Source organism: Salmo salar, chromosome 23 (assembly GCF_965601325.2).
Source record: "Salmo salar chromosome 23, fSalSal1, whole genome shotgun sequence".
In the NCBI taxonomy this organism is placed as follows: domain Eukaryota; kingdom Metazoa; phylum Chordata; class Actinopteri; order Salmoniformes; family Salmonidae; genus Salmo; species Salmo salar.
The window spans coordinates 19,294,448-19,322,050 of NC_138313.1; the positions used below are offsets into that span (position 1 = coordinate 19,294,448).

Genomic DNA, 27,603 nt, shown 5'->3' on the forward strand with positions numbered 1-27,603 from the left:
CCTGACTCAGTTACACCAGCTCTGTCAGGCAGAATGGGCCAAAATTCACCCAACTTATTGTGGGAAGCTTGTTGAAGGCTACCTGAAACGTTTGACCCAAGTTAAACAATTTAAAGGCAATGCTACCAAATACTATTTGAGTTTATGTAAACTTCTGACCCACTGGGAATGTGATGAAAGAAATAAAAGCTGAAAAATCATTCTTTCTACTATTATTCTGACATTTCACGTTCTTAAATAAAGTGGTGATCCTAACTGAACTAAGACAGGGAATTTTTGCTTGGATTAAATGTCAGGAATTGTGACAAACTGAGTTTAAATGTATTTGGCTAAAGTGTATGTAAACATCCGACTTCAACTGTACGTGTCAGCAAACACAGCTAATGAAGTCACTGAAACCCTTGACAAGGTGTTGCAGTCAGTTTTGGAATGGGTGGCTTGTAATAAACTGGTCTCTACAACTAAGAGCATTATATTTGGTACAAATCATTCCATAAGCTCTTGACCTCAGCTGAATCTGGTAATGAATGGTGTGGCTGCTGAAGTTGAGACTCAGTTACTTGATGTTACCTTAGATTGTAAACTGTCATGGTCAAAACATATAGATTCTATGGGTATAAAGATTAGGAGAGGTCTGTCCATGATGAAGAAATGCTCTGCTTTTTTTTGGCACCACATTAAAAAAAACAAGTACTGCAGGCTCTAGTTTTATCATGATTATTGTCCAGTCATGTGGTCAAGTGCTGCAAAGAATGACCTAGTTAAGCTGCCTCTGGCCCAGAACAGAGTGGCACGTCTTGCTCCTCATTGTAATCAGAGGGCTAATACAGTATGAATACTATGCATGCCAGTCTCTCTTGGCTAAGAGTTGTGGAGAGACTGACCACATCACTTCTTTTTAAAAGAAACCTTAATGTGTTGAAAATTCCAAATTGTTTGCATAGTCAACTTACACACAGCTCTGACAAACACACTTACCTCACCAGACATGCCACCAGGGGTCTTTTCACAGTCCTCAAATCCAGAACAAATTCTAAAAGAGCGTGCAATATTATATAGAGACATTATTGCATGGAACTCCTTTCCATCTCATATTGCTCAAATGAACAAACCTGGTTTAAAAAAAACAGATAAAGAAACACCTCATGGCACAATGCATCTCCCCTATTTGACCTAGATATTGTGTGCCTTCGGAAAGTATTCAGACCACTTGACTTTTTCCACATTTTGTTACATTACAGATTTATTCTGAAATGGATTTAAAAAAGAAATAATCTCACACAATACCCCATAATGACAAAGCAAAACATTTTTTTTTTACATTTTTGCAAATGTATTAAAAATAAAAAACTGAAATACCTTATTTACATAAGTATTCAGACCCTTTGCTCTGAGACTCGAAATTGAGCTCAGGTGGATCCTGTTTCCATTGATCATCCTTGAGATGTTTCCAAAACTTGATTGGAGTCCATCTGTGGTAAATTTAATTGATTGGACATGATTTGGAAAGGCACACACCTGTCTATATAAGGTCCCACAGTTGACAGTGCAAAGGCGTTATCATGTGCTCCACTAAGGCAGTTATTTATCTTATAACTTGTCCTTGTGATAAAAATTATGTGGGTAAAACAAAGTGCAAATTAAAAGTACGAATCTCTGAGCGTCATAGCACCATTAAGTGCAAAAACTCGACTTACCCAGTTGCGGCCCACTTTGTGCAAGCAAACCACTCGATTTCGTCCCTACATTATATCGGCATCAAACATGTCACCCTCGCTAGGAGAGGGGGTGACCTCGACAATTTGTTAAAATGAGACGCTGCCTGGATCTTTAATTTAAAGACCCTCGCTCCCTTCGGTCTCAACGTAGACTTTGATCTGAAGCCATTCTTGTGATTTTGCTGTTGTAAATGTTTGTTGGCCTATGTAGCCAAATTGTATCTATGATCGTATGCTGTCCTTTAATGTGTTTGGTATGTTATTTTTATTTCTGAGAATTAACCAATGATATCAGGCCACACCCTGCCATGATTACAGACACCTGTGTGTGTCCTGTGACACTATAAACTAGTCACCCAGTAGTGTTTGTCATTATACCCTGATGAAGACAGCTTGTCTGTCGAAACGTTGGTTATTGGGTTATTCAATTATTTCATTGGAGCTCCTAGAGTGTGCAGCTCCTCCTTTAATTTTTCATGTTTTCTATTCCGCTAGCAGCACCTCGCCTAACTAGGTGTGCATTTCTTTCGCCTCTAGAGCAAAAACCAAGCCATGAGGTCGAAGGAATTGTATGTTGAGCTCCGAGACAGGATTGTGTCGAGGCACAGATCTGGGAAGGGTACCAAAAAATGTCTGCAGCATTAAAGGTCCCCAAGAACACAGTGGCCAACATAATTTTAAATGGAAGAAATTTGGAACCACCAAGACTCTTCCTGGAGCTGGCCGCCCAGCCAAACTGAGCAATCGGGGAAGAAGTGCCTGGGTCAGGGAGGTTACCAAGAACCCAATGATCACTCTGACAGACCTCCAGAATTCCTCTGTTGAGATGGGAGAACCTTCCAGAAGGACAAACATCTCTGCAGCACTCCACCAAACAGGCCTTAATGTTAGAGTGGCCAGACAGAAGCCACTCCTCAGTAAAAGGCACATGACAGCCCGCTTGGAGATTGCCAAAAGGAACCTAAAGGACTCTCAGACCATAAGAAACAAGATTCTCTGGTCTGATGAAAACAAGATTGAACTCTTTGGCCTGAATGCCAAGCATCACGTCTGGAGGAAACCTGGCACCATCCCTACGGTAAAGCATGGTGGTGGCAGCATCATGCTGTTGGGCTGTTTTTCAGCCGCAGGGACTGGGAGACTAGGCAGAATTGAGGGAAAGATGAGTGGAGCAAAGAAGAGAGAGATCCTTGTTGAAAACCTGCTCCAGATCGCTCAGGACCTTAGACTGGGGGCGATGGTTCACCTTCCAACAGGACAACGACCCTAAGCACGCAGCCAAAACAATGCAGGTGTGGCTTCGGGACAAGTCTCTGAATGTCCTTGAGTGGCCCGGCTAGAGCCCGGACTTGAACCCGATCGAACATCTCTGGAGAGACCTGAAAATAGCTGTCCAGCGACACTCCCCATCCAACCTGAGAGCTTGAGAGGATCACCAAGCCTGTAGCGTCATGCACGAAGCTTGTACCATCATACCCACAAACAGACAAGGCTGTAATCACTGCCAAAGGTGCTTCAACAAGATAAAGGGTCTGAATACTTATGTAAATGTAATATTTACGTTTTATTGTAAAACATTTTAAAACCTGTTTTTGCTTTGTCATTATGGGGTATTGTGTGTAAATTGATGAGGGAAAAAATCTATTTAGTCCATTTTAGAATAAGTCTAACGTAACAAAGTGGAAAAAGTGAAGGGGTCTGAATACTTTCCGACTGCACTGTAAATGAAAATATCAATGAAAATATTGTATTTCTACTGGTAAATGTGTGCTTATCACATGAGGCTGTTGGCACCTGAATTGGGGAGTACAGGCTCATGTTAAAAGCTGGAGCGGAATATTGGAATGGTATCAAATACATCAAACACATTGGTTCCATGTGTTTGACATTCCATTCACTCCTTCCCAGCCATTATTATGAGCAGTCCTCCCCTCAGCAGCTTTCACTGGTGCTTATAGTATTTTCTTTTGCAACTGTGGTATAAGCAGGATAAACAGCTTTTACAAACGCAACAAAATAAACTTTGCTGTTATTCTGGCTGCAGAGGTAGTGACTGTGTAGCCATAGTTAGTTGGTTAGCTAGCAGCAAGGAATGGATAAGAATGTTGCCACTGAGCATGGCAATGAAACATAAAGAACGAGCGACTGGGTCGTGTCCATAAATATGGAACTAATCGAACGTACGATTAGTTCTCTAGCAACCAAAAGATGAGAAAGTATGAATTTGCTTGTAAAAAAACGTATTTATACCGCTAAATGTTTACTTTCATATTGTTTATTTGGCCACGGTGGTATAAATGCCTCCATTCTGTATGTTACCTTGGAAAAATGAATTCCACAAAGGGACTCGGCTCTGCCTCATCCTGCGCCGTCGTCCATTATTTCCAAGGTAATGTACAGAAAGTCAGCGTTTATCCCTTATGTATTATGTCATGTTTTGTGTGGACCCCATGAAGAGAAGCTGCTGCTTTCGCAACAGCAAATGGGTATCCTAATAAAATACAAAACTAATACCAAAATATGATATTTATTGCAGCTCAAGGATGGCATTTTAACCATGTTTGAAAATGTAATGTTTATGTTTGCATATACAAGCACAGATGTGATCCAGTAATGCCCTTGTAAAGTGGTAATGGTGTGTACCTGATGATTCAGACAGATAATAATCTGGTTAGTTGGGTCTGTGTTGTCTGTTAATGTGATTATAGAGCTGGTGTTGTCTGAATCTGTGGACAGATAAATGTTTACATACTGGACTTTCACATTGAGCAGGTAGAGAGAATAGAGATGATGATGATGATGATGATGAGTGAGAGAGAAAGTCAGCTAGAAAGAGAGAGACTAAATAGTTTTCCTTCCTGAATCAGTGTTTGTTTGGCTCCACTGCCTGTTGGATGATAAAATAAAGCGTCTTTAAACATGACCCCTGTACTCTTTTCTTATATTAACAGGTTAGACAGTCCCCTCACTGCAAGCAAAGGTCACTTTTACACAATGTTTACAAAAAGCCATGTAAACCCTACGTGCTGCAGGGGGTCCAATTGACTTGGTGGAAATAGTGTTGCTGTTGCATGAATATTGTAAAAGCTGAAAGGCTAACTCACTGTTTAACATTAACAACAGCTACAAAAACAAAGTTAAAAGGGAATTTCTGAGGATAGCAATGGTTGCAGTGTTGTTTCATAGCTCCCCTACCTCCCTTGCTACGTGGAACACCACTGTGCTAAAATGAACTGCGCTCCATTGTTGGCTCCCTGCTGTGTACTTACTCAGATCCCCCCCCCCCCCCCCCCCCCGCCCCTAACACACATGCATACGGACATGCACATACACATCTCATCAATATGTATGGCCATACACAGATGTCTGCACTGAGGAATTAAATGTCATGCAGCAAAATCGGAGCTTTTGAAACTGGTGTGATCACATTGTGAACCAGATAAAGCCTGTGTTTGCATCGGTGAGGGATATTCACTTTTCTGCGACTAACACCCAGTCTGCAATTCATTATAGTCATACACACGTGCGCGCACACACCTTCTCTCACACTTCTCTCTTTTTCTCACTCTCCTCTCTTTCTAGCTGTCTTTTTCTCCATCTTTCACTCTTTCTCCCAGTCTCTCTCTCTCTCTCTCTCTTTCTCTTTCCATACTGCTCTTTCTCTCATCTCCAAGCACCTGTTCCCATGTCCACCCCCCACCCCCTGGTGTCTTGTGCTATTGTTTGAGAATAATGATTTCTGAAACACTCCCACACACATGGTCACATGGCTGAGTTCACTTGACAGATTGTCATCAGAATACAGTAATGGGACTTAATAAAAAAACAAGCATCTGGTTTGGTCACAGCTGCAGGGAGAGATTGACAACTCTTAGGAGGAAGATGGGAGGCTTGGACTAGAGATGGAACAGCAGGCTAGTCTTAAAACAGATGTCTAGTGACTTGCTCCATAAGAGCTAAAGAGATCAGATTTTTTTTGTTACTTGTCAGTATGAGATCTCTAAAATTATGAAGGTGCTTGATGATTATAAGAGCATGCATTTCTCAAGTGACAATGATGTCTCTCACTCCCAGGTCATCCGGGGGAGGTGAGGGAATGCAGATCCACCTGTCATCCCAGAGGAGGTGTAAGCTCACGTGTGGGAATCCCTTCCACTGCTGATCCCTTCCCTCTTTCCCTCCCTCCCTCCCTCCCTCCCTCAACCTCTGATGGCTCTATGGGGTTTTCTGATCCTGCACTGCTGGGTCTGGTTCTGGCTCTTGACCGGGGCCCCTGCATTGGCCAGCCTGCCCCACGACCGCCCTGGGGGGCCCCTGGACTGGCTGCTGTCCGACAAGGGCCCCTTCCACCACTCCCAGGAATACACAGACTTTGTCGAGAGGAACCGGCAGGGCTTCTCCACCCGCTACAAGATATACAGGTGAGTCTCATAGCAGGGTTTATACGTAGGGGGTTTACAGGTAAAGGGGTGAGTCTCATAGCAGAGTTCTCTTCAGTGATATACAGGAGAGTCAGACCACAGGTAGTCTAGATGAGGTGTTGGGAGAATCAATAGTTAAATCAAATTGTATCAGTTGCATATTTGGCAAGTGTTATTGAAGGAGTAGTGAAATACTTGTGTTCCTAGCTCCAACAATGCAGTAATATCTAACAATACACCACAATAAACACACATCTAAAAAGTAAAATAATGGAATTAAGAAATGTATAAATATTGTACCATCACACATATAATATATATTATATGTATATGTGATGGTACAGTATGTATAGACACTATGTACAGTATATGGATAGAATGTAGTATATCTGAATAATACTATATGTACAGCAATAGTTAATAGGATGGTCTTGACTAGAATGCAGTATATACAGTGCATTCAGAAAGGATTCAGACCCCTTGACTTTATCCACATTTTGTTAAGTTACAGCTTTATTCTAAAATTGATTACATTGTTTTTTTCCCCTCCTCAATCTACACACAATACCCCATAATGACAAAGCAGAAACTGGTTTATAGAAATGTTTGCACATTTATTAAAAATAAAAAACTGATATCACATTCACATAAGTATTCAGACCATTTACTCAGTACTTTGTTGAAGCACCTTTGTTAGCGATTACAGCCTTGAGTGTTCTTGGGTATGACGCTACAAGCTTGGCACACCTGTATTTGGGGAGTTTCTCCCGATCATCTCAAGCTCTGTCAGTTTGGATGGAGAGCGTTGCTGCTCAGCTATTTTCAGGTCTCTCCAGAGATGTTAGATCGGGTTCAAGTCCGGCTCTGGCTGGGCCACTCAAGAACATTCAGAGACTTTTCCCGAAGCCACTCCTGCGTTGTCTTGACTGTATGCTTAGGGTCGTTGTCCTGTTGGAAGGTGAACCTTTGCCCAGGTTTGGGGTCCTGAGCACTCTGGAGCAAGGTTTTCATCAAGGATCTCTCTGTACTTTGCTCTGTTCATCTTTCCCTCGAGCCTTACTAGTCTCCCAGTCCCTGCCGCTGAAAAACATCCCCACAGCATGATGTTGCCACCATGCTTCACCGTAGTGATGGTGCCAGCTTTCCCTCCAGACATGACGCTTTGCATTTAGGCCAAATAGTTCAAACTTGGTTTCATCAGACCAGAGAATCTTGAGTCCTTTAGGTACCTTTTGGCAAACTTGAAGTGGGCTGTCATATGCCTTTTACTGAGGAATGGCTTCTGTCTGGCCATTCTACCGTAAAGGCCTGATTGGTGGAGTGCTGCAGAGATGGTTGTCCTTCTAGAAGGTTCTCCCATCTCCACAGAGGAACTCTGGAGCTCTGTCAGAGTGAACATCGGGTTCTTGGTCACCTAACTTACCAAGGCCCTTCTCCCCCGATTGCTCAGTTTGGCCAGGCACCCAGCTCTAGGAAGAGTATTGGTTGTTCCAAACTTCTTCCATGTTCTTGGGGACCTTCAATGCTGCAGAAATGTTTTTGTACCCTTCCCCAGATCTGTGCCTCGGCACAATCATGTCTTGGAGCTCTGCGGACAATTCCTTCGACCTCATGGCTTGGTTTTTGCGCTGACATGCACTGTCAACTTTGGGACCTTATATAGACAGGTGTGTGCCTTTCCAAATCATGTCCAATCAATTGAATTTACCACAGGTGGACTCCAATCAAATTGTAGAGACATCGCAAGGATAATCAATGAAAACAGAGGCTACTTAGGAAAATAAGGTATTTCTGTTTTTATTTTGCAAAAATTCTCAAAACATATTTTCACTACGTCATTATCTGGTATTGTGTGTGGATTGATGAGGATATTTATTTTTATTTAATCAATTTTAGAATAAGGCTGTAACTTAACAAAATGTGGAAAAAGGGAAGGGGTCTGAATACTTTCCGAATGCACTGTAGATATGAAGTGGGTAAAACAGTATGTAAACATTATTAGTGACCAGTGTTCCTTGACTATAGGGCAGAAGACTAAGGTGCATGTTAGAGTAACCGGGTAGTAGCCGGCTAGTGACAGTGACTAAAGTTCAGAGCGGGATACTGGGCGGAGGCTGGCTAGTATTGACTATTTTACAGTCTGATGGGCTTGAGATAGAAGCTGTTTTTCAGTCTCTCGGCCCCAGCTTTGATGCACCTGTACCGACCTCGCCTTCTGGTTGGTAGCGGGGTTAACAGGGCATGGCTTTGGTGGCTGAGGTCCTCGATGATCTTCTTGGCCTTCCTGTAACAACGGGTGCTGTAGATGTCCTGGAGGGCAGGCAGTGTGCCCCCGGTGATGTGTTGGGCAGACCGCACCACCCTCTGGAGAGCCCTGTGGTTGCGAACGGTGCAGTTGCCCTAGCAGGCGCTGGTACAGCCCGACAGGATGCTCAATGATGCATCTGGAAAAGTTTGTGGGTCTTTGGGGCCAAGCCGAATTTCTTCAACCTCCTGAAGTTGAAAAGGTGCTGTTGCGCCTTGGGGCCCCTATGTTGAGGATCAGCGTAGTGGAGGTGTCGTTGTCTACCTTCACAACCTGGGAGCGGCCCATCAAGAAGTCCAGGACCCAGTTGCACAGGGCAGCGTTCAGACCCAGGGCCCGAGCTTAGTGATGAGCTTGGAGGGTACTATGGTTGAAGGCTGAGCTGTAGTCAATGAAATGCATTCTTACATATTCCTCTTGTCCAGATGGGTTGGGGCAGTGTGCAGTGTGATGGCGGTTGCGTCATCCATGGATCCATTGGGGCAGTATGCAAATTGCAATGGGTATAGTGTGTCGGGTAAAGTTTAGGTGATATGATCCCTCACTAGCCTCTCAAAGCACTTCATGATGACAGAAGTGAGTGCTATGGGGCAATAGTAATTTAGTTCAGTTACCTACGCTTTTTTGTTTGAGTACAGGAACAATGGTGGACATCTTGAAGTAAGTGGGGGCAAAAGACTGGGATAGGGAGAAATGGAATATGTCCTTAGACATTCCAGCTAACTGGTCTGCGCATGCTCTGAGGATTCGGCTAGGGATCAAGTCTGGGCCGGCAGCCTTGCGAGGGTTAACATGCTTAAATGTCTCTCACGTCGGCCACGGAGAACGACAACTCACATTCAACGGGAGCATTGTTTTCCTTGACGCGGGCAAAGAAAGGGTGTTTCTCTTGTCTGGGAGCAAGACTTCTGTGTCCGTGGCGTGGCTGATTTTCCCTTTATAATCCGTGATTGTCTGGAGTCCCTGCCACATACGTCTTGTCTGAGCCGTTGAATTGCGACTCCACTTTCTCTCTGTACTGAAGTTTTGCCTGTTTGCTTGCCTTACGAAGTGCATAATTGGACTGTTTGTACTCAAGCATATTCCCAGTCACCTTGCCGTGGTTCGCGCTTTCAGTTTTCCACGAATGCTGCCATCTATCCACGGTTTTTGGTTTGGATAGGTTTCAATCGTCACAGTGGGAACAACATCTCCTGTGCACTTCATGATGAATTTAGTCACTGTGTCAGTGTATACATCAATCTTATTCCCAGAGGCAACCCGAAACATATCCCAGTCCGCGTGATCAAAACAATCTTGAAGCATGGATTCCGATTTGTCAGACCAGCGTTGAACAGTCCTTACCATGGGTTCTTTCTGTTTGAGTTTCTGCCTATAGGAAGGGAGGAGCAGATTGGAGGCGTGATCTGATTTGCCTAAGGGAGGGCAGAGGAGGGCATAGATGGACAGAGTGGACCACAAGGGCCATATGCATATTTTGAAATACATCAAAGCCAGATTAATGTTTTATCCACTTAAGCATGTTCAGTCTCATGTGGGGTTTAAAGGTGTGAAGTAAATACCACTGAAAGGAAGGCCTTGAACACTTATGTGGAAAGTCCTCACCTCACCCCTTTTATAATGATCTAGTGGAAACATTATTCACTTCACCTCATTTGACTTCATTGCAGTTCCTTCAGTTCAATAAAGGCCCTTGGAGAGGAGTGAAGAACTTTAATTTCTCTAGTAAGTAAACTAGAATGACAAAATGGCACCTACTTGTGTAGCTATTGTGGAAATGTTTTTAAGTGGATCAAGGTTATTGCAAGCAATAAGGTTATTATATGCATAATCTGAAATCTGATCAGGTAAAATATGTTGATTACTTAAGTGTAGGGGAAATAACTGATGATTTGTCACGCTAAACACAATTTGATATATTGGCTTGTTATATCAAATTAGTGGCAATTATGCCATCAATACCATTCATCATGGCTTGGAAGGGTATTGAACATGCACCGGGAAACTGCAGACGGGACTCTGAAATCTATGGATTTGTGTTGGGTGTTTTATGGGCTATGGTGATCGGCTTCCCGCGTTGAAGTTTTTTAAATATATTTCTCCTCTGGCTAGTGCGGCCCAACCTAGCTCTGTGGCCTGAGCTTCATGGGTGGTAAGATTAATAGTCTTATCATGTGGCCAAGTGATTAGTAGGCTCTTAATACTTATTACTCTGCATTATCAGACAGTCCCCTGAGAGGCTACTGTCAACCTCAAGGTTGTGTTTGAGGCACGCTAAATTACAACCGGCCCATGTTTAACGGGGGGTTTTCCTGTAATTCAACAGCATAATCTGTAGAATTACAGGAAATGAGCATTAAAACTGCAACATTTCCTCTCTGCCAAAAAGAGAAGTGTGAACATTTTGGGATCACATGTGATGCAAGGTGGAGGTTTGTTGCTACGCCGTTAAGTGACAATATCCATTCGGACCATTGCCACCTAGGAGATTTTGTGTGACCGGACCTTCTCAAATAGTACTTGACTAAACTACCCCTGCCGTGTAGACATTGCTTTGCCTACTTTGCCAGACAACTTTTGGTTTTATTGTGGAATTGTGTGGTGGCCATTTTGTATTAAAGTGCATGCAGGTGGTACTAATTGCCTCTGTCTCTGTTAATATGATAAGTTATGTGGCATGCTGACAAGCATACATCCAATATGTCCACCCTGTTGCCAATTCCCAGCGATTGCAGCATAGCCAAACAGTCCACCACACTGTTTGTTGGTTTTCAAATGACCTCTCATATTTGACAATATATTCCCTGGCCCATAACACATAATTTCACAGCAAAAGAGACTTGAGGAGATGGAAAGTGACAATATTATTTTCCTGCCCAGTTCTGCTCCTGCAGAGTTTTGGATCTCTGCTAAATTCTCATAATCCTCACTGACAGAGAGAAGATTAATTACCACAACTGGGTACTTCTAGTTACAGTGGCGGCGTGTTGCTACGCTGCAGTAATGAAATCGCACCATCTCCTCCTGATTGAATTTGAAATAATTTTAATGAGTCCTATAACAGGTAAATGAATGCTGTTTTCCTGTTTGGGGAATCACTCAGTGATTTAGCGAGTGAAACAGTATTTCCCTCAGTCAACATGAGTAGAGACAGGGTTCCGCTGCACCACCTGTCCTAGGCATCCATTGCCAAGTGACAGTTGCCATAGACAACAGGGTGTAGGCTACCGTAAGGCTACGCTTACACCAGGGTGTAGGCAACCGTAGGCTATGCGTGTGTATCTCTTGTGTTTTTGAGATATTGCATTTGAATAACATAAGTGGGTGTGTTGGCGCCAAATTGCATAGAGAAGGTCACAGAGTGAATGACATATTTAGTTAAGGCTGCAATGCGTCAAATTTTAAACTGTCTTTTGGAAACCTGAAAAAGACCTTGGTTTTCGATTTCATAACCCATACACTCTTACAAAAAGGGGTTTCCAAAAGGGTTCTTTGGCTGTCCCCATAGGAGAACCCTTTTTGGTTTCAGGTAGAATCCTCTGTGGAAAGGGTTCTTCATGGAACCCAAAAAGGTTATACCTGGAACCAAAAAGTGTTATTCAAAGGGTTCTCCTATGGGAACAGTTGAAGAACCATTTTAGGTTCTAGATAGCACCTTTTTTGCATAAGGGTGTTAGTGAGGAGGCTCAGTGCATATGTGTTGCTTTGAAATGAAAACCAAGGTAGATGCAGTATGCGGGCCAAGATACAGTATCCCAGTTCTCAGAAATCTCAGCTCTCATAATCTCCACTCCCAGAAATAGTCCAGCAATGAGATGTGTGAAAATGAATTAATGGTATCGCAAATGAAACCAAGGTAGCTACGTACAGTACAGTGATGAGAGAAAGATATAAATAATAACTGCATGGTCTAGTATAAGGAAAGACGGCAGAACGCCGAAAACTGCACCATGGTGAAATCCATTTCATCTCACTTCCCGGTGGACATGCCATTAGGCCTATGGGGGGTTTAAGATAAGACAAGCCCAGCTTATCACAGTCAACGATAACTGCAGAAACGAGCGACAGAGGGGATTTGAGGCTACACTTTCCTTACCTGTTCCTTCGCTCCCTCTCTTTTCTCAGTCCTCTCTCTCCCCTCTCTTGTTCCTCTCTTGCTTCTTACGTGCGATACCTTTGAACTGGCAAGTTCAGCTCTAACATAGGTAACCAAGTTAGAATTGGTGAGGAATACGATAGTACCCCAGTTGAAAAGGAATTTATATGTATGGAGTGAAAAGAGGTCAGGATTAATGGTTATGCTAGGTGTAACTGATTGACAAATTACTCAAGGGCAATGTCTAAAATTAGAAGTATATGATTGTGCATACTGTATATTCATTACACTGTATGTTTCATGTATGTATTTCAGAAAGCTTTTCTATAAATGGACACATGCAAATGTACATTATACAAAGTAAATGTATTGCTACATTACTGACTATACAAGAGCAGCTTGAAATTATTTGACTTAATGCCACATTGCCCCATAAGACCGTATAGAAGCAGGTTGCACTCAGTGTTTTTACCATGATTGAATCCATCAAACATCTGGGTGTGATGCTTTCCCTCATTACTCTTGCTTTAATGTGATATATCTTCCATCAAAAGGCCATCCTCCCTCCATCCATCACCTACAGCCCAGGATGGCCAACCTATTCTGATTATAGCAGACAAGCCTCCACTTCACACCGCAGTGCATCATTTAGTGCTAACCCGTACCTGTGAGAGTAGTTAGGGAGTGTGTGTATTTTTGTGTGTGTGTGTGGTGGAGGAGGAGAGAGAAATACATTGAAGTATAGCAATTCGAGGGATGGACAGAAGAGGGAAAAACAACTGGCAATAAGGCCTATGCTTTCCTACATGACATAGCTTCTACTGTAGCCTCCAGCTAACTGACACAGCGCATGTTCATTTCAACCTGACTCACAGAAATATTATCTGAACCTGTCAGAGCCAATTAAAATACAAGACACTATGATTATTTAAACACAGCAGATGAACGCAAACAAAGGCATAACGGCATACGAAGCTCCCATCTTTAAGGTTGCATTCAGAATAATTTAGGAATGTTTGTCAATGTAAACAGAGGAGGATGTCACATCTACAGACGAATATTTAATGAGAAATATTTTGTTCAGCCGGCTTTCAGAACTTTACAGCCGCCTCCAGCATTTCCTTTGCGGCACTTTTCTTTCTTCCCTCATTATGAGTTGTATTGAGTGTTAGAGATGGGCCGATGTCTATGGGTTTCACTGTCACTACACATTTCTGTCATGATGTGGTTATTAAGGAGAGCACCTGTCAGCTGCTCACTTTGAGAGCAGTCTCCTCCCCAGCTACATTCATCTTCCAAATGGTACCTGCTTTGGAATCTCTCTCTATTCTCTCTCTCGCTCTCTTTTGCTCTCTCCTTTCTCTCCCCCCATCTCTCTGTCAGAACTTAAAGCTAATGATGCAGTGAGGCGAGGCAATGTGGTTGATGGCTGCCCCTGTAGATTCACCTCTCCCCTACCCTTCTGCCAGACAGACAGGACAGACTGACGGAAAATCATTAATACCATCACGTAATTAGTGAGTCTTATTTACCAAACAGCATCTTCAATGGTGTCTTATCCTCCCTGTCGTCTCCTTTCCAGGGAGTTTGGGAGGTGGAAGGTGAACAACCTGGCTGTGGAGAGGAGAGACTTCCTGGAGTCGCCGTTACCCCTGACGCCAGAGTTCATCCGTAACATCCGTCTACTGGGTCGGAGACCCACCACCCAGCTTATCACTGACAACCTGATCAGGAAGTATGGGACTCACTTTCTGCTGTCGGCCACACTGGGAGGTAAACAAACCACTGTGGGAATGCTGGGAATTCTGTGGGAATGCAGGAGGAGGTATAACTGTAGAAGTTGACCCCTATCAACTGATACAGGGTCATATTTTTTCATCCCCCTAATGGTTAGGATAGGGGGTATGGTAATGTAATAATCTTTGTGTATTCTGTGAGTAAATTCCCAGTACCACAAAAATTCTGATGTTTAACGGATCTGTATCTAGATCAATTCCACTGACGGCAAGACATCTACAATATTGGTACAGCAGCCTATATGAATTCAGAAGACCTTTCAAGAATGTGTTATCTACATAAATAAAGCCCATTTAAAAACGTCAATACATGTACACTGCGACACTGCATTGTTGTGTTTTGATAGACATGTGGACAACGCCTTGAGGGTGGTTGCTCTTTACAGGAGAACAGCTTATTTCAGCTACAAAGCAATGGGGATGTCGGGGCAGCCAAGGGAATGGGTTTCCTGTTGGAAAGCAACACTTGTCGATTACCTCAGCCGGGCTCCTGGAAAGGTCGTAGTTATGAGTGGCTCCGTAAAATGCCCACACACACAAACACATACACTGCTGTGCTGGCTGATGCGATGTAACCTCCATGCTCTGGCACACAACCAATTCAGAGTAGTATGAGGAGAGGAAGATGAGGAGCTAGTGCTTGGCCATGAGCCAGAGATGTGCTGCTGGCTGCTGACTGGGGTTATAAATTGATTGCCTGTCCGTGTTCTGGAACATGGGATATTAAGGGCACCTTTCTGCAGCGGAGGAACAAGAACACATAATACGGATTACGCCCTGCCTTATCTCTGAATCTGAATGTATATTTAAGCAATAAGGCCAGAGGGGGTGTGGTATATTTAAGTAATAAGGCACAAAGGGGTGTGGTGTATATGGCCAATATACCACAGCTAAGGGCTGTTCTTAAGAATGACGAAACACAGAGTGCCTGGATACAGCCCTTAGCCGTGGTATATTGGCTATATACCACAAACCTCCGAGGGACCTTATTGCTATTTTAAACTGGTTACCAACGTAATTAGAAAAGTAAAAATAAACATTTTGTCATACCCGTTGCATTCAGGGCTTGAACCACCCAGTTTATAATTTACTACTATTCCACAGCATTGTTGAATACTGGTTTCTGATTTGCTAGAAGGGCACCCTAGAGTGGGCATTAAAACCAGATACTGTATATGTAACAGTTGGAAAAGATATAGGACACCTGTCACGTGTGCTCCCTCTCCGACCTCTAGGTCACCAGGCTGCTCGTTATGGCGCACACCTGTCACCATCGTTAGGCGCACCTGCGGTTCATTAGACTCACCTGGACTCCATCACTTCCCTGATTACCTTCCCTATATAGTCACTCCCTTTGGTTCCTTCCCCAGGCGTTATTGTTTCTGTTCCTGTGTCAGTTATGTACTTGTTCGTGTTTCTGATTATGTTGCGTTTATTTATTAACCCTGAACTTGCTTCCCGACTCTCAGCGCACATCGTTACAACACCTCTGAAGTAGTTCCAACAATGGGAGCCTTTTTATCTTTCTTCAGCACTACACCATGCAGTCCATACTTGCTACAAAATTACAGAAAGCTAACAACCACACAAACAGAAAATAGATACATTGTCAATGCAGGTCCAACAAGGAAAAACTTAGCAAGATAGCAATAATTTGTTTCCGCAGAGACTTATGGTGTGTTTGTAAATTTCCACCAGTGTGTCAGTGTGTTCTGGGTTGTTTGTTAATTCCGAGTGTTGTCAGATTGTCTGTTCGTAAATCCAGAGCGTTTCGCTCTCGGAGCGTTCAGAGCACACACTGACCCTCTGGCTGGGGTGAAGGGTTGATCCGAGCGTTCTGACCTCGCAACGGCAGTCAAACACCCAAGCTAACTGGCTAAAGTTGGCAAGCTCGCTAGCTACATCCAGACACAAATGCGAGAACACCTCACTCTGATCATTTTACTTTCCCTAGCATAGCTGGTTTGGATGTTTTCATTTGATCTAGAGCCTATGTGACTTGAACTGTGGTGCTGGCAACAATTTTATGAAATGTTTTTTCCGACATTTATTTACACTGGTCATATTCAACTAGGGTTGCGTGCTAGTAAATTACTTTTTTATTCTGCGCTCTGAAAACAGAGATGGCCATAGTGAATTTACGAACGCACTGTTATTATTTTGCAGCAGCATCTGATGACTTAACTTGGCGAGTGATGAACCTATATTTCTCCGGACCTTCAATGTTGCAGTCATGACGCAAGTGGATCTATGCTATCAAATCCTCTCGTATCTCTAGTTTGACCAGCTGTTTTCAGCAACTGGTATTGTTGAATTGGGTTGTTAAACAACTTTTCTATTCCACGCGAAATCGCACATCATCAGCTCGTTATGGATGTATCTAAATAAATGCCAGTAGAAAACAGCTTAAACTAACGCAAATGCTGCTACTTTGCTGTTATTGTGGCTGCATTGTTTGTTAGCCATATGCATTGTTTAACGTGACCTTGTTAGCCATAGTTCGCTAGCAAGCAATGGAAAATAACTTTGCCAACCAGCATGGCAATAGAATTAAAAAAAATTACCAACTGGGCAACAGACTAACAAGCAGGTTTTGTGGGAGGATGAAAAAATATGAATTTATATAAATGAAAACATGGCATTTCTATTCTATACCAGTAAATATTTGCTTTAGTATTTTTTCTTTGACTGTGGTATAAGCGGGATAAATGCCTACACTCTGTAAATTACCTTGGAACGAATGAAGTCCGCAGAGGGACTCCGCTTATGCATCGGCCATCCCACAGAGTTTCCAAGGTAATGTACAGATCGGGAGCATTTATCCCTTTTATTTATATATATATACCACGGCTAAGGGCTGTGATGTGAAGCAGGGTGCCTGTATGCAGTTCTTAGCCGTGGTACAGTATATTGTCTATGTATCACAAACCCTTGAGGTGCCTAATTGCTATTATTAACTGGTTACCAACATAAAAAGAACAGGAAACAATTGTTTTTGAGTCGTACTTGTGGTATATTGTCTGATCTACACACTGCTGAAATGTTGTTTCTCCCAATCAACATCCAGGACCCAAACATCCTGGTTTATAATTGTTCATATACTACCAAATAGCACCTGGTTAATAGTCATAATCACTGGCAGTGAATAATACATTGATATTACATTTTATTGCCATTACTACTGACAGTGAGCAGCTGCTGGTTATGTAGTTCAGACTGTCTAAATAACATCAGCTGACATTTGTATAGACTGTTTCAACCAACCCCAGCAAACTTTTTCCCAACTGTTGAAACAGAGCCTGTTTAAACACCGTCAGCAAACATTGTCCCAACGCTGTCTTTCTGTTTGCAGGGGAAGAGGCCTTAGCGATATTTGTGGACAAGAGGAAGCTGAGTAAGAAGGCAGAGGTGAGCGACTACTCTGGCAACTCATCCAGTGTTACTCTGGAGGCTCTGCACCAGTTGGCTGCCTCCTACTTCATCGACAGAGAGAGCACTTTGCGCAAGCTGCACCACATCCAGATAGCATCCACAGCCATCAAGGTAAACCTACAAGTTGCACTACGTCCAGATAGCATCAGACATATACACACAAACATACAGTACACACCCTGACCTTCGGACAGACTCATAACTGAAATCAGACTTGTTCAAGTGGAGCAACACAGTTTTTTGTCTGACTAGAGATCCCTTTACGAGTGTGCTCCTAATCTCAGCTCGTTACCTGTATAAAAGACACCTGGGAGCCAGAAATCTTTCTGATTGAGAGGGGGTCAAATACTTATTTCCCTCATTAAAATGCAAATCAATTTATAACATTTTTGACATGTGTTTTTCTGGATATTTTTGTTGTTATTCTGTCTCTCACTGTTCAAATAAACCTACCATTAAAATTATAGACTGATCCTTTTTTTATCAGTGGGCAAACGTACAAAATCAGCAAGGGATCAAATACTTTTTTCCCCCACTGTACATAAAAAGTGACTGGTAGTAGGATATACATGTAAACAGGACTGAAAAGTGACTGGTAACAGGAATGTATCAGTACTTATGGTAATATACTACTGGTAATATATACAGTACCAGTCAGTTTGGACGCCTACTTATTCAATGGTTTTCCTTTATTTTTACAATTGTCTACATCGTAGAATAATAGTGAAGACATCAAAACTATGAAATAACACATATGGAATCATATATTGACCAAAAAGTGTTAAAGTAGCCACCCCTTGCCTTGATGACAGCTTTAAACACTCTTGGCATTCTCTCAACCAGCTTCACCTGGAATGCTTTTCCAACAGTCTTGAAGGAGTTCCCACATATGCTGAGCACTTGTTGGCTGCTTTTCCTTCACTCTGCGGTCCAACTCATCCCAAACCATCTCAATTAGATTGAGGTCGGGTGATTGTAGAGGCCAGGTCATCTGATGCAGCACTCCATCACTCTCCTTCTTGGTCAAATAGCCCTTACACAACCTGGAGGTGTGTTGGGTCATTGTCCTGTTGAAAAACAAATGATAGTCCCACTAAGCGCAAACCAGATGGGATGGCGTATCGCTGCAGAATGCTGTGGTAGCCATGCTGGTTAAGTGTGCCTTGAATTCTAAATAAATCACAGACAGTGTCACCAGCAAAGCACCCAAACACCATCACACCTCCTCCTCCATACTTCACGGTGGGAACCACACATGCGGAGATCATCCGTTCACCTCACTCTGCGTCTCACAAAGACACGGAGGTTGGAACCAAAAATCGCAAATCTGGACTCATCAGACCAAAGGACTAATTTTCACCGGAATAATGGCCATTGCTTGTGTTTCTTGGCCCAAGCAAGTCTCTTCTTCGTATTGGTGTCTTTTAGTAGTGGTTTCTTTGCAGAAATTCTACCATTAAAACCTGTTAGGGCTAGGGGGCAGTATTTGCACGGCTGGATAAAAAAAATGTACCCGATTTAATCTGGTTACTAATCCTACCCAGTAACTAGAATATGCATATACTTATTATATATGAATAGAAAACACTCTAAAGTTTCTAAAACTGTTTGAATGGTGTCTGTGAGTATAACAGAACTCATTTGGCAGGCAAAACCCTGAGACATTTTCTGACAGGAAGTGGATACCTGATGTGTTGTATTACCTTTAAACCTATGCCATTGAAAAACACAGGGGCTGAGGAATATTTTGGCACTTCCTATTGCTTCCACTAGATGTCACCAGCCTTTACAAAGTGTTTTGAGTCTTCTGGAGGGAGATCTGACCGAACAAGAGCCATGGAACGATGATGGCCCATTAGACACCTGGCGCGCGAGTTCATGTTGGGTACCCTCGTTCCAATACGTTATAAAAGAGTATGCATTCGTCCACCTTGAATATTATTCATGTTCTGGTTAAAAAAGGCCCTAATGATTTATGCTATACAACGTTTGACATGTTTGAACGAACGTAAATATATTTTTTCCCCTCGTTCATGAAGTGAAGTCCGGCGGGCTTAGATCATGTGCTAACAAGACGGAGATTTTTGGACATAAATGATGAGCTTTTTTGAACAAAACTACATTCGTTATGGACCTGTGATACCTGGAAGTGACATCTGATGAAGAGAATCAAAGGTAATGGATTATTTACATAGTATTTTCGATTTTAGATCTCCCCAACATGACGACTAGTCTGTATCGCAACGCGTATTTTTCTGGGCGCAGTGCTCAGATTATTGCAAAGTGTGATTTCCCAGTAAGGTTATTTTTAAATCTGGCAAGTTGATTGCGTTCAAGAGATGTAAATCTATAATTCTTTAAATGACAATATAATATTTTACCAATGTTTTCTAATTTTAATTATTTAATTTGTGATGCTGACTTGACTGCCGGTTATTGGAGGGAAACGATTTCCTCAACATCAATGCCATAGTAAAACGCTGTTTTTGGATATAAATATGAACTTGATAGAACTAAAAATGCATGCATTGTCTAACATAATGTCCTAGGAGTGTCATCTGATGGAGATTGTAAAAGGTTAGTGCATCATTTTAGCTGGTTTTATGGTTTTGGTGACCCTGTCTTTGAATTGACAAAACATTACACACAACTCTTGTAAATGTACTGTCCTAACATACTCTAAATTTATGCATTCGCCGTAAAACCTTTTTGAAATCGTAAAACGTGGTTAGATTAAGGAGATGTTTATCTTTCAAAGGGTGTAAAATAGTTGTATGTTGGAAAAATTTGAATTTTGACATTTATTTGGATTCAAATTTGCCGCTCTTGAAATGCACCTGCTGTTGATGGAGTGCACCACGGGTGGGACGCCTGCGTCCCACCTAGCCCATAGAGGTTAAGGCCTGATTCACGCAGTCTCTTCTGAGCAGTTGATGTTGTGATGTGTCTGTTACTTGAACTCTGTGAAGCATTTACTTGGGCTGCAATTTCTGAGGCTGCTAAGTCTGTGGGAGAAGGAGAGCAGTTGTTAGCCATTAAACAGTCTTATGGCCAGGGGATAGAAGCTGTTTAGGAGCCTTGATGTGCCAGTACCGCCTGCTAGACGGGAGCATGGGGAACAGTCCATATCTCGGGTGACTGGAGTCTTTGGCAATTTTCCGGGCCTTTCTCAGATACAGCCTGGCATGTACATCCTGGATGGCTAGAAGCTTGCGGAATCTTGATCAGTAGGTGATGTATTTCCAGAGCCAGGTGTTGAACTCATCTGAACTGAGTAGCTGATGAGATTAATGTTGTGACATGCATGCCATACCGGTAGGTAACTGAAAAGTTGTTCTGTTGCTACCTTGCTTTCCAATCAAGGTACATGAATAGACATGTGAAAGATATTCAGCAACAATAGAAAAAACACACAAAAAACAAAACCTGATATGGAGGTATATATGTGCCAAAACATGTCGGATGTGAATGAAGAAAGTGATATAAATACCTCAAAATTTATAGGAAGGATTTTGTTAGGCTGAACTATAGTGCGTAGGTATTTACAGGGCATTCGGAAAGTATACTTGACTTTTTCCACATTTTGTTACAAAGCAAAAACAGTTTTTTTAGAAATTTGGGCAAATGTATAAAAAAAAATTACAACGGAAATATCAAATTTGATTTGTCACATGCGCCTCAATACAACAGGTGTAGGTAGACCTTACCGTGAAATGCTTACTTACGAGCCTTTAACCAACAATGCAGTTCAAGAAATAGTTAAGAAAATATATACTATATGAACTAAACCAAAAATGTTTAATAAATACTAACACAATAAAATAACAATAACGAGGCTATATACAGGGGGTACCGGTACCGAGTCAATGTGCGTGGGTACAGGTTGGACACGGTAAATAGTACATGTAGGTAGGGGTAAAGTGACTATGCATAGATAGTAAACAGTGAGTATCAGCAGTGTAAAAATGGGGGGGGGGTCAATGTACAGTAAATAGTCTGGGTGGCCATTTGAGTAATTGTTAAACAGTCTTATGACTTGGTGGTAGAAACTGTTAAGGAGCCTTTTTGACCTAGACTTGGCGCGCTGGTACCGCTGTACTGGGCCGTACACACTACCCTCTGTAGCGCCTTACGGTCGGATGCCACACAGTTGCCATACCAGACGGGGATGCAACCGGTCAGGATGCTCTCGATTGTGCAGCTGTAGAACTTTTTGAGGATCTGGGGACCCATGCCAAATCTTTTCGATCTCATGAGGGGGAAAATGTGTTGTCGTGCCCTCTTCACTACTGTTTTGGTGTGTTTGGAACATGTTAGTTTGTTGGTGATGTGGACACCAAGGAACTTGAAACTCTTGACTCGCTTCACAACAGCTCCGTCGATGTTAATGGGGGCCTGTTCAGCCCTCCTTTTCCTGTAGTCCACGATCAGCTCCTTTGTCTTGCTCACGTTGACGAAGAGGTTGTTGTCCTGGCACCACACTGCCAGGTCTCTGATCTCCTCCCTGTAGGCTGTGTCATCGTTGTCGGTGATCAGGCCTACTACTGTAGTGTCGTTAGCAAACTTGATGATGGAGTCGTGATTGGCCACGCTGTCGTGAGTGAACATGGAGTACAGGAGGGGACTAAGCACGCACGTGAGGGGCCCCTGTGTTGAGGATAAGCGTAGCAGATGTGTTGTTGCCTACCCTTACCACCTGGGGTGGCCCTTCAGGAAGTCCAGGATCCAGTTGCAGAGGGAGGTATTTAGACCCAGGGCCCTTAGTGATGAGTTTTGTGGGCACTATGGTGTTGAACGCTGAGCTGTAGTCAATGAACAGCATTCTCACATTGGTGTACCTTTTGTGTCCAGGTGGTAAAGGGCAGTGTGGAGTGCGATTGAGATTGCGTCATCTGTGGATCTGTTGGTGCGGTATGCAAATTGGAGTGGGTCTAGGGTTTCCGGGATGATGGTGTTGTTGTGAGCCATGACCAGATTTTCAAAGCACTTCATGGCTGCAGTCATTCAGGCTGGTTAACTACGCTTTCTTGGGCACAGGGACTATGGTGGTCTGCTTGAAACATGTTGGTATGACAAACTCCGTCAGGAAGAGGTTGAAAATGTCTGTGAAGACACTTGCCAGTTGGTCCGCACATGCTCGGAGTACACATCCTGGTAATCTGTCTTGCACCGCGTCCTTGTGAATGTTGACCTGTTTAAAGGTCTTGTTGAAATCGGCTACGGAGAGCGTGACCACTCAGTTGTCCAGAACAGCTGGTGCTCTCATGCATGCTTCAGTCTTGCTTGCCTCGAAGCACGCATAAAAGGCATTTAGCTCGTCTGGTAAGCTTGCGTCACTGGGCTGCTTACGGCTGGGTTTCCTTTTGTAGTCCGTAATAGTTTGCAAGCCCTGCCACCTCCGGTGTAGAGCCGGTGTAGTAGGATTCGGTATTGATGCTTTGCCTTTTTAATGGTTTGTCTGAGGGCAGCGGGATTTCTTCTAAGCATCCGGATTAGTGTCCCGCTCCTTGAACCTGGTGCGGATGTTGCCTGTAATCCATGGCTTCTGGTTGGGATATACAGTTGAAGTCGGAAGTTTACATACACCTTAGCCAAATACATTTAAAGTCCCTGTCTTAGGTCAGTTAGGATCACCACTTTATTTTAAGAATGTGAAATGTCAGAATAATAGTAGAGTGATTTATTTCAGCGTTTATTTCTTTCATCACATTCCCAGTGGGTCAGAAGTTTAACCTCTTACATCTAGACGTTCCGCTAGCGGAACACCTGCTCCAATATCCAATGATAGGCGTGGCGCGAATTACAAATTCCTCAAAAATACAAAAACTTAAATTTTTCAAACATATGACTATTTTACAGCATTTTAAAGAAAAGACTCCTTTATCAAACCACACTGTCCGATTTCAAAAAGGCTTTACAGCGAAAGCAAAACATTAGATTATGTCAGCAGAGTACCCAGACAGAAATAATCAGACACCCATTTTTCAAGCTAGCATATAATGTCACAAAAAACAAAATCACAGCTAAATGCAGCACTAACCTTTGATGATCTTCATCAGATGACACACCTAGGACATTATGTTATACAATACATGCATGTTTTGTTAAATCAAGTTCATATTTATATCAAAAACCAGCTTTTTACATTAGCATGTGACGTTCAGAACTAGCATTCCCACCGAACACTTCCGGTGAATTTACTAAATTACTCACGATAAACGTTCACAAAAAACATAACAATTATTTTAAGAATTATAGATACAGAACTCCTATATGCACTCGCTATGTCCGATTTTAAAATAGCTTTTCGGTGAAAGCACATTTTGCAATATTCTGAGTAGATAGCCCAGCCTTCACGGCTAGCTATTTTGACACCCACCAAGTTTAGCCCTGACCAAACTCCGATTTACTATTAGAAAAGTTTGATTACCTTTGGTGTTCTTTGTCAGAATGCACTCCCAGGACTGCTACTTCAATAACAAATGTTGGTTTGGTTCAAAATAATCCATTGTTATATCCAAATAGCGGCGTTTTGTTCGTGCGTTCAAGACACTATCCGAAGTGTAAATAAGGGTCACGCGCGCGACGCATTTCGTGACAAAAAAATTCTAAATATTCCATTACCGTACTTCGAAGCATGTCAACCGCTGTTTAAAATCAATTTTTATGCCATTTTTCTCATAAAAAAGCGATAATATTCCGACCGGGAATCTGTGTTTAGATAAACAGACAAAGGAAAAGAAACCATTCGGTCGAAGCGGGCACGCGCCTAAGCCCATAGTACTCTGAGTGGCCACTTGCCAAAAGCGATAAAGTGTTTCAGCCAGAGCCTGCCTCGATATCGTTCAACGTTTTCCCGGGCTCTGAGACCCTATGGAAGACGTAGGAAGTGTCACGTTATTGCACAGATCCTGAGTCTTCAATAAAAAGAGCCAAGATGAAAGACTACTTCTCAGACAGGCCACTTCCTGCTTGAAATCTTCTCAGGTTTTGGCCTGCCATAGGAGTTCTGTTATACTCACAGACACCATTCAAACAGTTTTAGAAACTTTAGGTTGTTTTCTATCCAAAGCCAATAATTATATGCATATTCTAGTTACTGGGCAGGTGTAGTAACCAGATTAAATCGGGTACGTTTTTTATCCAGCCGTGCAAATACTGCCCCCTATCCCCAACAGGTTAAAAGCACAGTCAACTTAGTGTAAGTCAATTTCTGACCCACTGGAATTGTGATACAGTGAATTATAAGTGAAATAATCTGTCTGTAAACAATTGTTGGAAAAATTACTTGTCATGCACACAGTAGATGTCCTAACTGACTTGCTAAAACTATAGTTTGTTAACAAGAAATTTGTTGAAAAACAAGTTTTAATGACTCCAACATAAGTGTATGTTAACTTCCGACTTCAACTGTATTCGCCCCATTTCCTATGAAGCCCTGAAATAAGATCTGGTGCAACCAATTACCTTCCGAAGTCACATAATTAGTTAGATTGCACACAGGTGGACATTATTTAAGTGTCACATGATCTCAGTATATATATACACCTGTTCTGAAAGGCCCCAGAGTCTGCAACACCACTTAAGGCACAGTCAACTTAGTGTATGTAAACTTCTGACCCACTGGAATTGTGATACAGTGAATTATAAGTGAAATAATCTGTCTGTAAACAATTGTTGGAAAAATTACTTGTCATGCACAAAGTAGATTTTCTAACCGACTTGCCAAAACTATAGTTTGTTAACAAGAAATTTGTGGACTGGTTGAAAAACGGGTTGACGAGTAATGACTCCAACCTAAGTGTATGTAAACTTCCGACTTCAACTGTATACGTATGCTTACTGTGGGGACGACGTCGTTGATGCAATTATTGATAAAGCTGGTGACTGAGGTGGTATACTCCTCAATGCCATTGGATGAATCCTGGAACATATTCCAGTCTGTGCTAGCAAAACTGGCCTGTTGCGTAGCATCCCCGTCATCTGACCACTTCCATATTGAGTTAGTCACTGACAATTCATGCGTTCATTTTTGCTTGTAAGCAGGAATCAGGAGGATAGAATTATGGTCAGATTTTCCAAATGGAGGGTGAGGGAGAGCTTTGGAGGTGTCTCTGTGTGTGGAGTAGAGGTGGTCTAGAGTTTATTTCCCTCTGGTTGCACGTGACAGAAATTCGGTGAAACTGGTTTAAGTTTGCCTGCATTAAAGTCCCTGGCCACTAGGAGCATCGCTTGTGGATTAGCATTTTCTTGTTTGCTTATGGCTTTGTACAGCTTGTTGATTGCGGTCTTAGTGCCAGCATCGGTTTGTGGTGGTAAATAGACGGCTACAAAAAATATATATGAAAACTTTCCAGGTTGATGGTGTGTCTACAGTTTTTCATGAAGTACTCTACCTCAGGCGAGCAATACCTTGAGACTTCTTTAATATTTGACATCGCGCCCCAGCAGTTATTGACAAATAGACACACCCCCATCCCAGACATAGCTTACCGGACATAGCTGTTCTGTCCTGCCGATGCACGGAAAACCCAGCCAAATGTATATTATGTGTTGTCGTTCAGCCACGACTCTGTGTAACGTAAGATATTGCAGTTTTTAATGCAGTTTTTAATGTCCCGTTGGTAGGATAGTCTCTAACGGAGATCATCCAGTTTATTTTTCAGTGATTGCAGGTTGGCCAATAGAATGGATGGTAGAGGAAGTTTACACACTAGCCAATGAATTCTAACAAGGCACCCCAATCTCCGCCGCCTGTATTTTTATCTTTTCTTCACGTGAATGACAGCGATTTGGGCCTGGTCTCGGACAAACAGTATATCCTTCGCGTTGGACTCATGAAAGAAAAAAAATCTTTGTGGAGTTCGAGGTGAGTAATCGCTGTATTGATATCCAGAAGCTCTTTTCAGTCATAAGAGACAGCAGCAGTAACATTATGTACAAAATAAGTTGCAAACAATGCGGGAAAAAAATAGCACAGTTGGTTTGGAGCCCGTAAATTGAAAGCCATCCCCTCCGGTGCCATTGTACTGATTTACATAAGTATTCAGACCCTTTACTCAGTACTTTATTGAAGCACCTTTGGCAGAGTTTACAGCCTCGAGTCTTCTTGGGTATGTATTTGGGGAGTTTCTCCCATTCTTTTCTGCAGATCCTTTCAAGCTCTGTAAGGTTGGATGGGGAGCGTCACTGCACAGCTATTTTCTGGTCTCCAAGAAATGTTCAGGTACAAGTCCTGGCTCTAGATGGGCCACTCAAGGACATTCAGAGACTTGTCCTGAAGCCACTCCTGCGTTGTCTTGGCTGTGTGCTTAGGGTTGTAGTCCTGTTGGAAGGTGAACCTTTGCCGTAGTCTTACGTTCTGAGTGCTCTGGGGCAGGTTTTTATCAAGGATCTTTCTGTACTTTGCTCGGTTCATCTTTCCCTTGATACTGACTAGTCTCCCAGTCTCTGCTGCTGAAAAACATCCCCACAACATGCTGCCGCCACCACCATGCTTCACCGTAGGGATGGTGATATGTTTCTTCCAGACGTGATGCTTGGCATTCAGGCTAAAGAGTTGAATCTTGGTTTCATCAGACCAGAGAATCTTGCTTCTCATGGTCTGAGAGTATTTTACGTGGCTTTTGGCAAACTCCAAGCAGGCTGTCATGTGCCTTTTACTGAGAAGTGGCTTCCATCTGGCCACTCTACCATAAAGGCCTGATTTGGTGGAATGCTGCAGAGATGGTTGTCCTTCTGGAAGGTTCTCCCATCTCCACAGAGCAACTGTGGAGCTCTGTCAGTGACCAATGGTTTCTTGGGCATATCTCTGACCAAGGCCCTTCTCCCCCGA

The 27,603-nt window shown here is 42.7% G+C and overlaps 1 protein-coding gene across 1 annotated transcript in view; it reads left to right on the top strand.

The window, feature by feature from the left end:
* Positions 1–27,603, top strand: part of LOC106584146 (BMP/retinoic acid-inducible neural-specific protein 3) — an 83,219-nt gene that overhangs the window by 46,343 nt on the left and 9,273 nt on the right. Inside the window, exons 2-4 of the mRNA XM_014169065.3 lie at positions 5,793–6,139; positions 14,123–14,313; positions 17,689–17,879. Of these exons, the coding sequence (XP_014024540.1) occupies positions 5,928–6,139; positions 14,123–14,313; positions 17,689–17,879 (594 nt within the window). The 5' untranslated portion in view covers positions 5,793–5,927. The remainder of the gene's footprint in view (positions 1–5,792; positions 6,140–14,122; positions 14,314–17,688; positions 17,880–27,603) is intronic.